Source organism: Pavona decussata, unplaced genomic scaffold, assembly GCF_977016875.1.
Source record: "Pavona decussata unplaced genomic scaffold, jaPavDecu1.1 SCAFFOLD_262, whole genome shotgun sequence".
NCBI classification, from domain to species: Eukaryota; Metazoa; Cnidaria; class Anthozoa; order Scleractinia; family Agariciidae; genus Pavona; species Pavona decussata.
Window position 1 is genome coordinate 1,145,982 of NW_028145665.1, and position 11,519 is coordinate 1,157,500.

The following is an 11,519-nucleotide window of genomic DNA, read 5'->3' on the forward strand; positions in this document are numbered from 1 at the left end:
TTTCGTTGACGATCGTGAAAATGGCATCAGTTGCCTTTGAAATTCTTCGATTACTTGACTTACTGTTCAAAGAAATATCAATAGCCAACAACGGTCAACAACCATGCAGAGGCACAAGCAGGTAAGTGTGAGTTTCAACTATTTCAAGGTTGAAGTTTCCCATACAACTTATACTCTCACAGACCTTCCAACATCTAAAACCTCCAAATCTTGAAATTTGGTTCCCAAATAGTGTGATTTACAAAAATGTTTTAAAACGAAGGAATCTCAACGCTAACAATACCTAGCAGTGTTCAAACTGCCATAATAAGTGCCCTTTTAGCATTACTTAACACAAATTACACAAACAAGTACCTTAATTTAAATTATGTGGCGCTCATTTGTATTCATCACTGTATGCGCCAGTTGCTTTTTTAGAATTTTTAAGTTCAGCCTCTCCCGGATTCCACTTGTAGCAAGGGGTTGTGGTCTCAGGGTAATTGAGCTTCATTGACAATAAATTGGAAAGTGTCCCATCAAGTTTCATTGAAGACCTGCTGTCGGTGGAAAACCGTGAGATTTCGAGGTTAAATCGTGAGACCGTGAGATGAGTCCTGAAATCGTGACTATCGCGACCACATCGTGAGAGTTGGAAGGTCTGCTCTCAAGCAGTTTAAGGCCTGGTTCGGAGAACATGAATGATCCTGAATATCTTCGGTTTGACTGCCAAGAACAGGACGAAATTTTTCTTGACTATAAAACTCGTTGTTTTCTTTTTCCTTAACACATGAGTTTGATCACGTGAGCCATCACGTGATCAAAAATTGAAAATTGCATAAATGGCAGCGAATTTTCTTTATATGGATAAATAAATTAGCGTTTCCGATGTGGATTTAAAATATCAAACATTCTACGTTTGGAATAGCTGTTCTCAAGATTTTAAATTGGAGTTATAAACAATCAAAGGTTGAATTTTGGACGGATAAATGACCTTTGTCCTGACAAAATGTTTTCAGAGAACAATGGCCGATCATTCGAAACGTGAGTGGCTAGAGATTTCTAATCTTTATTAGAAAAGCGTTTTAGTTTGATGTTTTCTCAAAAAACCGTCGCCTACCAGTCAAATCTTTGCTTTTTCTACCACTCATTGTGCTTAGAAGTGTTTTAAAAGGACAATAAGTCCCTTCTTTCTGCCAAATTTCGGTTCAGTGTCATTCGCTTGATTAAAGTTATCTCGAATAAACCGTTTTTCCTCTTAAAAGCCCTTAACCCAGCCTTGCTTGAGCTGCGTATACGCCACAACATTATACGAAGGTTAATGTAACTGCATTCATGTGTATATTAAAGCCTTATCATGCCCTTCTCTTTTTTTTTTTTTTTTTTTTTTTTTGCAGGAAAATAGTGGGTTCTAAACCGGGTCCAGATAAGTTGTGAGGGATAACAGACAAGAACGCTAAACGACGAACCCTCGTGATTACCAGTTGTTTATTCCGAACACTCCTTTAACACTTTTTAACAGAACGAAAGAGGTTCGCTAGGGAAAAAGAAAACGAGAAAACTTATGAACATATAATAGAAATAACGTAAACCGGGAACGAATAAAAAAAAAAGTACAAGCAGAAATAAGTCTTACCGAATGTTTGTACTGGCAAGCGGGAAACACGTTCACAACTTGAACCGAAAATTACAGCATCAAACTGAAATGACTGTGAAAACTAACGACTAAATTTCCTTTTATATATTTGTACTAATTAGTCCCTTAAGGACGCAAAATAACGAAAAGCTCTATACACAAGTGAAAACACGGATGCGAAACAAACAAAGTTGTAGGAGAATGTCACGCAGTAAATAACAGTCCGCAACGTTCCGGCCCCAAATAAACGAGTTCAGAAGAACAGTTTATTTAACTCTAAGATTCATGCAGACAGGACATTATTCTCCAAGAAGCACAGCTTAGTGATTGGTTTGGTCAGAAAACCGGTTCTGGTCTTAATCTTTGCTGATCGCACATAACCATCCTTGGCTTGATAAACTTCCACAACACGTCCCAAAGGCCATTGACCTCGAGGGGAGTTCTCCTCTACGATCAGAACCAAGTCGTCTTCCCTCAAATGCGCCTTATGGAACTCCATTTATGACGTTTCTGCAAGGTGGACAGATATTCTGCCAGCCAGCGCTTCCAGAAAATATTAGCAAGATACTGGATTTGTCGCCAACGACGCTGGCCGTACTGATCCTGTTTAGAAAAGATTCCTGGTGGCATTGGTTGGTTTGGCCTCAGCAACAACAAATGGTTGGGGGTCAAGGGCTCTGCATCTGCTGGGTCGTCAGGATTTGGTGTTAACGGACGAGAATTCAGAATAGACTCGGTTTCAGCCATCAGGGTAAGAAGTGATTCATCATCGACAGTTTGCTCTGAAAACCAAGGCTTTGAGGATCTTCTTCACTGATTGTACAATCCTTTCCCAGACACCGCCCATGCAGTAGGTGGATTGAAGAACCACTTGATCTCTCGTTGGGACATGAAACTAGTTAACCTCTGCTGATTCCACTCTGAGAGTACATCTCGCAGCTCACGTTCACTACCATGGAAATTAGTACCATTATCACTTCGCATCACCTGTGGTCTATCTCATCTTGCGATGAATCTCCGAAGGGCGTCTATGAAAGAATCCGTATCCAGAGAATGGGCGATCTCAATATGAACAGCTCTTGAGGCCAAACAGGTAAAAAAACAACCATATCGTTTCACATGACTTCGCTTCTGTTTCACGAGAATTGGACCAAAATAGTCAACGCCTACGAACGTAAACGGTGGACGGTCAGGCGTAAGGCGCTCCAAAGGTAAATTTGCCAGCCTTTGCTCCCCAGTAGGCGCATTTCTTCTTCGGCATTTGAAGCAATCTCTTAATACACGTCGCACAGCTACTCGTCCCTTGATAATCCAGAATTTCAGCCTTACGGAGGCCAACACGTGCTCTCTGCCAGCATGAGCTAACTCTTCATGGTATTTCCTCACGATAAGATCTGTCACGTGATGTTTCTTTGGCAAGAGGATCGGGTGCTCAGCATCTTCTGTGATAGGAGCATTTCTCAGACGACCTCCAACGCACAAGACTCCGTCTATTGTCACTGGGCAGAGCTTGTGAAGAGGGCTTCTTGACTTTGACCCCTGAGTAAAATGATCTCTAAAGGTTTCTTGCTGCACGCTTGCTATAATCTCCCTTTCAGCTCTAACAATCTCTTCCACAGAAAGTTCTTCTCCAACGATGTGTGGCCGACAATCTGCCTTCGCTGCATTTAACTTGCTGAGAAGGAAACACTTGTATCTCAGTAACCAGGCAACTCCTCTCTTTAGTCGATCCCACGATGAATAATGTTCAATAAGGGGACTTAAAGCGTTCCGACGCGAAGTCATAAATGTTTGAGCCTCCTGCTTCACTTCCGGGTGTTCATCCGAGAGCTCCGCCACTGTAATACGCGAAGGCCACTTGTCTTCGGAGCTCCACAAGAAGGCAGGACCATTCAACCAACGTTCATTCTGGATTAACTGTTCCGCGGTTGAAGCTCTTGAAACGTCATCGGCAGGATTTGACTTTGAATCCACGTATCTCCACTGACCAGGACTCGAGCCATCGTGGATAACTGACAAACGATTTTCTACGAAAGTTTGAAATCTCTTTGTCTGGTTCTGGATCATCTGGATAACCGATGTCGCGTCGCTCCAGAATACGCTCTCTCCAATAGGCAGGTCCAGTTCTCTCCAAATCATGCTGTCCAGCTTAACGGACACAACGGCAGCGGACAACTCCAACCGAGGAATGGTAATTGCCTTCAAAGGAGCCAAACGTGATTTTCCAATGACAAGTGAACAGTGAACGTTACCATCAGCATCAACCAGTCGCCAATGGGAAGCTGCACCATAGGCGTACTGGGAAGCGTCAGAGAAATGATGAAGCTGGACTTGGTTAACCTCCTCAAATGAAGCTGGTTTGTAGCACCTCTTGACATTGATCTCAGACAATCGAGGCAGGTCAGCAAGCCAGTGTTCCCAGCGACTCAATTCTTCGCCAACAATTTCTTCATCCCAGCCTATTTTCTTCTTGCATAATTCCTGCAGCATTAATTTCGCCGACAGAGTAAATGGTGCCAAGAATCCGAGAGGATCGTACACTGAACTTGCAACAGGTAAGATACCACACCTGGTTGTAGGTTTCTTCATGGCAACGACTTTGAAACCAAACTCATCGTTCTCCACATTCCACTGTACACCAAGCGTACGCTCCACAGGTAATTCATCCAAGTCCAAGTTGATGACTGATTTCGCTCTCTCACTCTCGGGAATATTTGCTAGAACTTGACGGTCATTACTCGTCCATTTGGTCAAACGGAACCCTCCACGCGACAGTAAGTCAGTTAACTCACACACGAGCTTCCTTGCATCTTGGGTTGTCCTCACTGATTTCAGACAATCATCCACGTAGAAGTTTCTTCTAACTGTGTTAACGATCTCGGCGGAAAATTCGCTTTCGTTGTCCTCAACCGTCTTCCTAAGGCAGAAGCTTGTACAACTAGGAGACGACGTAGCTCCGAAGACATGAACTACCATCTTGTACTCGTCTGGAGGACTAGTTAAATCACCGTTCTGCCACCACAGAAATCTCAAGGCGTCGCAGTCAGATGGGTCTACTCTAACCTGGTGGAACATAGATTCAATGTCTGAAACAACAGCAACGTTTTCTTCCCGGAAACGCATCAGGACACCGATCAAATTATTGTTAAGATCTGGACCTTGCAACAACTGGTCGTTGAGTGAAGTACCCAAGTACTTGGCTGCGCAATCAAATACCACCCGAACCTTTTCTGGCTTTCTTGCATGAAACACTGGATGGTGGGGAAGGTACCAGACAACCTTTCCGTCAGTAGGAAGCTCATCAGGGGGAATCTTCACTGCATGACCTTTGGTCAGGTACTCGTTCATAGTAGCGTTGTACTTCGTGTGGAGGTTCTCATCCCTGAGAAGTCGTCTTCTGAGTAAACGTAACCTGGACTCGGCAAGACTTCAGTTGTTCCGAATCGAAGGTGAACGATGTCTCCATGGCAACCCAACTTGGTTATGGCCTTTTGTCATCGTCACCGTCTCTTTCATAATCTTCAAGGCTTGCTTGTCTTCTAAAGACAGAGAGACTTCTGGATCTGCCAAACGGTCTGCAAAGTCGGTCTTCCAGAACTTTTCGACCTGTAACTGGAGCATATCATCTTGGGAACGAATGAAGTTGACATGAAAATGCTGATTTGGATTTGCTGGACCAACGGGGCCAAGAAGGGTCAATCCTAACGGGAACTTGACGGCATAAGGCTCATTACTGGCACCTCTTCTTTCGTCTAATACCCAGAATGCATCTGGGCAATCCCCGCCAATCAGCAGCATGACTTTACGTTCATCGATCTGAGGGAGATTCAAATCTCGCCAATGAGCCCATCTTTTGTCGTCATCTGGCATGGGATTACTTCCCTCCGACACAGGTATTCCATCCACTGACCACACTCGAGACAGGGAGAGACTTTCATTGCCATCCAGACTACTGGCCTTCAAACTGACTTCCATTCCACTCTGCTCTTTACCATCGCTACTAAGAGTAGTAAGGGTGAATTGACGCTGAACACCGTTTTATCCAAGTTGCTGCACTAGTCGCCGATCACATAACGACACATCAGAACCGTCATCCAGCAGGGCGTACGTCTCGACGAACTGCCCACTCGACCCTTCAACTCGTACAGGGACGACTCGTAGACAAACTCTTTTTCTTCCGGCCCCAGTGGCACTGTTTAGAACGGTGGCAGAAGCTTGGTATGAAGTGGGTAGACTAGCTAGTTCCTGGTTGCCGACAGACACAGCTGGGGGATGAAGCAGTGCATGGTGCTTTCTTTGACAACCAGGGCTGAGTTGCTCGAAGCATGGTTAACGCTAACCATTGGTTAAGCGGTATTAAAACCTATAGGTTGTCGTGGTATTTAACCCGGGTTAGCGCTAACCATGCTTCGAGCAACTGGGCCCAGGCCGATCACAACCTCTGCGCGTGGCGCACCCTTTCGCGTAATGACCAGGAACAAGACAATTCCTGCAGATATGTTTCTGGAACATCAGATCCAAACGTTCCTGGTACGATTTCTTCATAAAGGACTCGCAATTTGACAAAGTATGTGGCCCAGAACACAAAGGACATAAAGAACTCAATGTGTGGACATCCGGAGGTGGGAAAGTCTGTTGGGCGTGACGTTCGTTGCTGCGTGTATTGCCATGTCGATCGCCGCGTGTGATCCCGCGTTGTTCGTTACGTGTGACCTCGCGTGTGATAATACGTGGGCTCTCGCGTGGGAGAACACTTGAACTCTCGTGTGAGCGTGTTCCAGGATCTTCATGTGGGCTACCGCGTGGACGTTCGCGTGGGCCCTCACGTGGGATCTCGCTTAGACTTTCACGTGCGTTCTCAGAACCACTACTTCTCACGGCAAGAGTTGTTCCTCGACGAGAAGTTTCGCTCGGACTCTTTAATTGGAAGAATCTGCTACAACTTTTTCCTTTGGACTTTGCTTCGCTTAAGTGCTGACCAAACATATTGTTCGCGGCGTCGGCGCACTGTTGGACAAACGAGGCGAGATGACTGAAACGCGGACGGCCTCCACTCTTGAAAATGGTCTCAGCACGCTCGGTCCACTTAGTTTGTAGATTTAGCGGCAAGCGATCCATAATCCCCAACATCGTCTCTGAATTATTTAAGTCGGCATCACAACCCATTTTTGTAAGGGTAAGTTCACATTTAAGCATTTGACGAGCACGTTTCTGCAGTGCTACACCATCGGCTGGCTTAATCGGTTGTCCCTTTGTTAGCTGATTTACGTGAGCTCGCGCGACTAAATGAGGTCTCCCGAACTGATGATGCAAAATGTCCCTTGCTTTGTTGTAGCCTTGTTCTGATTCCAGAATGCAACAGTTTTCAATCACCTCTCTCGCCTCGCCCTTGCAGTATTGAATCAGATAAGATAACTTCTTTCGCGGATCGTCCGTCAGACCGACAATGTTCACTTCAAAATTGTGAATAAACTTCCAATACTCCAAGGGGTTTCCGTCGAAGGTGAGTATTTCCGTTTTGGGCAAATTAAACCCTACGTTCAACGCTGAAGTCAAGGACTGCACCAACTGGTCAACGTTTTGCTTGATTGGGTCAGCTGTATTTCCTTGTGTAGTATTGGTGTCTGCCAGGGAAGCTGTTGGTATTCCACAAGGCCACTCAGGAGCAAAAGGATTCAAACCAGACTTCTTCGGTAGTTCGTCTCCGATAAAGTCAGAAGTTGACTGCGTCACGATGGGATCTTGAATAGTTGGTAACGGCACGTTAGTGGTCCTGGGTATACTCTCACATTCAGGGTCCACCGGATTACTTGAACGACGACCTTCCCTGCTCACAACATGGTCATCCGGTTTGGAATCTGCGGCGTCTCCTGGAATCATCCAAATGTTTTCGCTCACGGTCGCTAGTTCGTACTCATGCATTAGCTTCAGTTTCTGTTCTTCCTTTCGTAAATCGATCCGCCGCTGTTCGAGATCCTGAAAGAGTTTGAGCTGCTGAAGTTTAAGTCGAGCTTGCTCGCGTCGCTCGTTAGCCTCACGCAACCGCACACTGTTCGATTTACTAGAAGCACTTCCACGACTTTTCGACGACTCGGAAGACTTGGAACTTGAACGATTAACTGAGGAATTCGCCGATCCTAATTGACTTATGGAATTTTCGGGATCTACGTTCGGCGTGACCTGAGAGCCTTTGTCCGATTCACGATTGATCCAGGAATTAACTTTCGCCATAAAGTTCCGTCTTCTGTCAAGCTGAACAGCAAAGGATTCCTCAAGGCGCTTTCTTTCTTCACTACCATCGATACGCGCGAGTAAAGAGAACTGAACTTCTTCGAGTCGCGAAAAAGCCGTACCGATTAAGTCCCTTTTTAACAACACTTCATTCACAGCTTCAGGATGCGACATCAAACTCTCGATCTCACCATAGACCCTTGTAAGCCACGAAAGATATCTAGAACGTGAATTTTCAAAGATGTAATTTCTTTGTTGGAAACCGCTCCATGATCAAGTCCAGTTGAACCACCGCCGGCGCCTTCGCATACAAAATCCTCACTCGAATTCGAAGCCATACGTAAATTCGCCACACTTCTCCGATAAACATTCGCGAACGATGTGAGGGATAACAGACAAGAACGCTAAATGACGAACCCTCGTGATTACCAGTTGTTTATTCCGAACACTCCTTTAACACTTTTTAACGGAACGAAAGAGGTTCGCTAGGGAAAAAGAAAACGAGAAAACTTATGAACATATAATAGAAATAACGTAAACCGGGAACGAATAAAAAAAAAAGTACAAGCAGAAATAAGTCTTACCGAATGTTTGTACTGGCAAGCGGGAAACACGTTTACAACTTGAACCGAAAATTACAGCATCAAACTGAAATGACTGTGAAAACTAACGACTAAATTTCCTGCGCTTGCATATATATATGTATATATTTGTACTAATTAGTACCTTAAGGACGCAAAATAACGAATAGCTCTACACACAAGTGAAAACACGGATGCGAAACAAACAAAGTTGTAGAAGAATGTCACGCAGTAAATAACAGTCCGCAACATAAGTGGTCCATAGAGCCGGTCCAGAAGGGGTGGTCCACCGACTAAGCATCCCAGGGGGCTACTCCGAATTTCAAGTGACGGAGATAATCGAAGAATTTTTTTGGGTTTGAAATTTTTGATTCCGAGATTTTTTTGGGCAGGAAAATTTGGCGAGTATTTTTTTGGGTACATGGCTTGATTTATGCAGGGATTTTTTGGGTATGCAAAACAATCTGACGGTTCGTGGTAGTGCCCGCGTATCCCGGCCGCGTAGTTCTGCAAAGAAAGTACAACCAAACTTGTAGTTTTGCGGTTGTTTTAATATTTATTAAACGCATTACATTGCATCTGTTTCATAAAACCGGTTAATATACAATTAAACAATACTAGGGTTGTTCGTAATGTTGTCGCCCGGGTGGTCTTGTTTAGAGTTGTCATTCAGCATAATGTTATTGTTGATCTTAGGTGTCTCGATGTCATTGACCTTCCACTTTCGTTTCTTAAAGGGTAGCTCGCACCAAAATTTGTATGCTTTTTAAAGTATTTTCCATAATCCTTCTTGGCTTTGTTCAGTGCCTATCGCGCCATTTTCCAAATCATAAATGGCATTTAATAAGAAGAAAATCCAGCGCCAAAAGAAAATTTACAGGGGACACCGCTCATAGGGTGTTTTCTAAAAGACATACCCGTGAGGGCAAAACTCTGATTTAAGGGCTTAAACACGCACGTGAGAGTCGCGCGGGCCTGTCAACCCCATTATTACCAAGGTGTTTTCTAGGCGGGAGTTACCCTTTAAGCCTCACTTCCTGCATCTGAATTTCCATATATGGTTGTGGAACTCTTCGGAAAAGCAAGACGATTTGAGGTCGTAATATTACATGTAAAACGGCTAGACTTCCAACGGCATCCTTGACAAAATCAGTGTAGTAGACTCAATCAGGAAAATGATGTTTGTATTCTTCACTTTTGTTTATTGTTTAACTGCAGTATTGAGTTTTCCGATAAAAGGGGGAGGCGAATCTATTGCCTTGCACGATGGACAAAGCGGATGTGTTTGGGACTGCAAAGTTGTCAACTTGTGTTTTGCAGAAGCCATGAAGACACTTAACAAACACACGATTGTTTCGTTGGACTTCAAGTACGAGCAACTAGTGGACGACAAGTGCTTGAACCAAACATATTTGTCCCACTCCTCCAATAAACTCGCAGAGATCTGGATTTGGTTGATGCGAAGCAATGAGGATCACGGCGGACGAGACATATCAACACCTTCCAGAAGCAACAGTGATTTAGTGACGGTGTTCCTAAAATCGTTCGAGGGACAAATAATTAAAAGTGGATGTTTTATGTTCTCTTAGACCGGCAACAGAAGATTTCAGCAACACACAGCTCTCTATGAACGATTTGATCACAATGGCGTTACTGGAAGAAGTTTCAGGCTCTATTCAGGAACCCTGCTATTTTGAGACAGTTCTCTGTTACAAACATTTAGCAGAAAATGGCTCCTTTGTTTGCGTGAATAGGACCACAAAGACAGTTGGTGAAAATACTGGCTGGGATTGGCAGCACAAAATGTTCACAAGTTTGGTTTTTCTTATCGGGTTTGTATCGTTGTGTTACTTCCCTGTTATATTTTGCCATTTCAAACCTACTGAAATCAAAACAGAAACAGGAAGCATTAATATTGCCCTCCGTGTTGGAACAAACCCACTGGGTATTAGTAGCTACATAGGTAAGTTACTATCCTCGTTTACTGACTCTATTAAATGGAAGCTGGCACAGATTTTCCTGTTAACCAGTTTTTCAATGGTGCTTATTATTTCTGTTGAAAAGCTTCAAGAACTGGTTCTTCCTGCAAGTTCATGGCCAGAACTCTGGATCAGGAATTACGAAATTGGAAGAACCCTATCTGACTACGCTTACATTCCATTCATTGTAATCTCGCTATTGAATGTCTTGCTAACAATTGTACATAAACTACTTCCCTCTAAGCCTTGTCCTATCTGTGACAAGTTTGGAGACAAAAAGGGAATTGTTCATGATAACCTCTGTGAAGAAATAGAGATCCATCTTCGCGCACAACCATCCATCGTCCTGCGATGTTTCAAAGTTACTTTCGATGCTTTCAAAACACGTTTTCTATGCAGGGAGCAACGCTGTGCTTGTTTGTGGTATCTTGTCTATTTGGTGCTCCTACCATTGATAGTTGGAGTATATTTGGTAGTGTGCCTTGTGAAGGTTTTTTTTTTTCTACTCCACTCGTGTCCTTTGGCAGCCTATCACCGTAGAATGCGTGATAACACACGTAATCGACGAAATTGTTGCATATGGGCGGTCGCGTATTTTTCCCTATCTACTATTTCCTTGGGATTCCTTTTTTCCATTGTTATATGTATCGCAATCGGTTCATTGACTATTATAAGAGGAATTTTGATGCACTTGCCAGGCATCCTACCATATACCAGCCTGGTTGTAGTTACTTTTTACTACATCTGGATGTGTTACAGAGCTTTTACCAGAACATACACCAAACTCGCTGCAAAACTGTATAGAGATTTCAAAGCAAGAGCGCATGGTGAGGAAAACGAACCGATCAACTGCACAGAAGAAAATACGAGAGTGATCCCGAAGAGCCTTTTTGAGGCGGCGTGTAACAAACTAATGCCTCTCAGAGCAAGTGTGACTATACTTGTTTTGAGGTTAATTGCCATTGCGATTGGCATCCTTATCCTTTTAACAGTTATGGAAACACCAGGCGTCACTGAGAAGGCGAAAGCTATCCTGGCTCTTATCACTACTTTAATCCCAAAGATTTATGACATAATGCTTGGTACAGACCCAGCAATAGAAAAGCTTGACGAGGA

The 11,519-nt window shown here is 43.9% G+C and overlaps 3 protein-coding genes across 3 annotated transcripts in view; 1 reads left to right on the plus strand and 2 right to left on the minus strand.

The window, feature by feature from the left end:
- Positions 1-1,397: 1,397 nt before the first annotated feature.
- Positions 1,398-4,969, minus strand: LOC146456039 (uncharacterized). The gene is made up of 2 exons (XM_085093626.1): positions 1,613-4,969; positions 1,398-1,513 (listed from the first exon to the last, which is right to left on the minus strand). Exon 1 carries the CDS (start codon positions 4,958-4,960, stop codon positions 2,612-2,614), a length of 2,349 nt encoding a protein of 782 aa, XP_084949752.1. The 5' UTR covers positions 4,961-4,969; the 3' UTR covers positions 1,398-1,513; positions 1,613-2,611.
- An 895-nt stretch (positions 4,970-5,864) lies between these two features.
- LOC146456040 (uncharacterized) lies at positions 5,865-8,669 on the minus strand. Its single transcript, XM_085093627.1, has 2 exons — positions 8,428-8,669; positions 5,865-8,328 (listed from the first exon to the last, which is right to left on the minus strand). Exon 2 carries the CDS (start codon positions 8,015-8,017, stop codon positions 6,011-6,013), a length of 2,007 nt encoding a protein of 668 aa, XP_084949753.1. The 5' UTR covers positions 8,018-8,328; positions 8,428-8,669; the 3' UTR covers positions 5,865-6,010.
- A 298-nt stretch (positions 8,670-8,967) lies between these two features.
- The window catches only part of LOC146456041 (uncharacterized), a 3,484-nt gene continuing 932 nt past the window's right edge, over positions 8,968-11,519 (plus strand). The window contains exons 1-2 of the mRNA XM_085093648.1: positions 8,968-10,256; positions 11,396-11,519. The exon at positions 11,396-11,519 is cut by the window's right edge and continues 932 nt beyond it. Coding sequence (XP_084949774.1) covers positions 11,398-11,519 — 122 coding nt within the window. The 5' untranslated portion in view covers positions 8,968-10,256; positions 11,396-11,397. The remainder of the gene's footprint in view (positions 10,257-11,395) is intronic.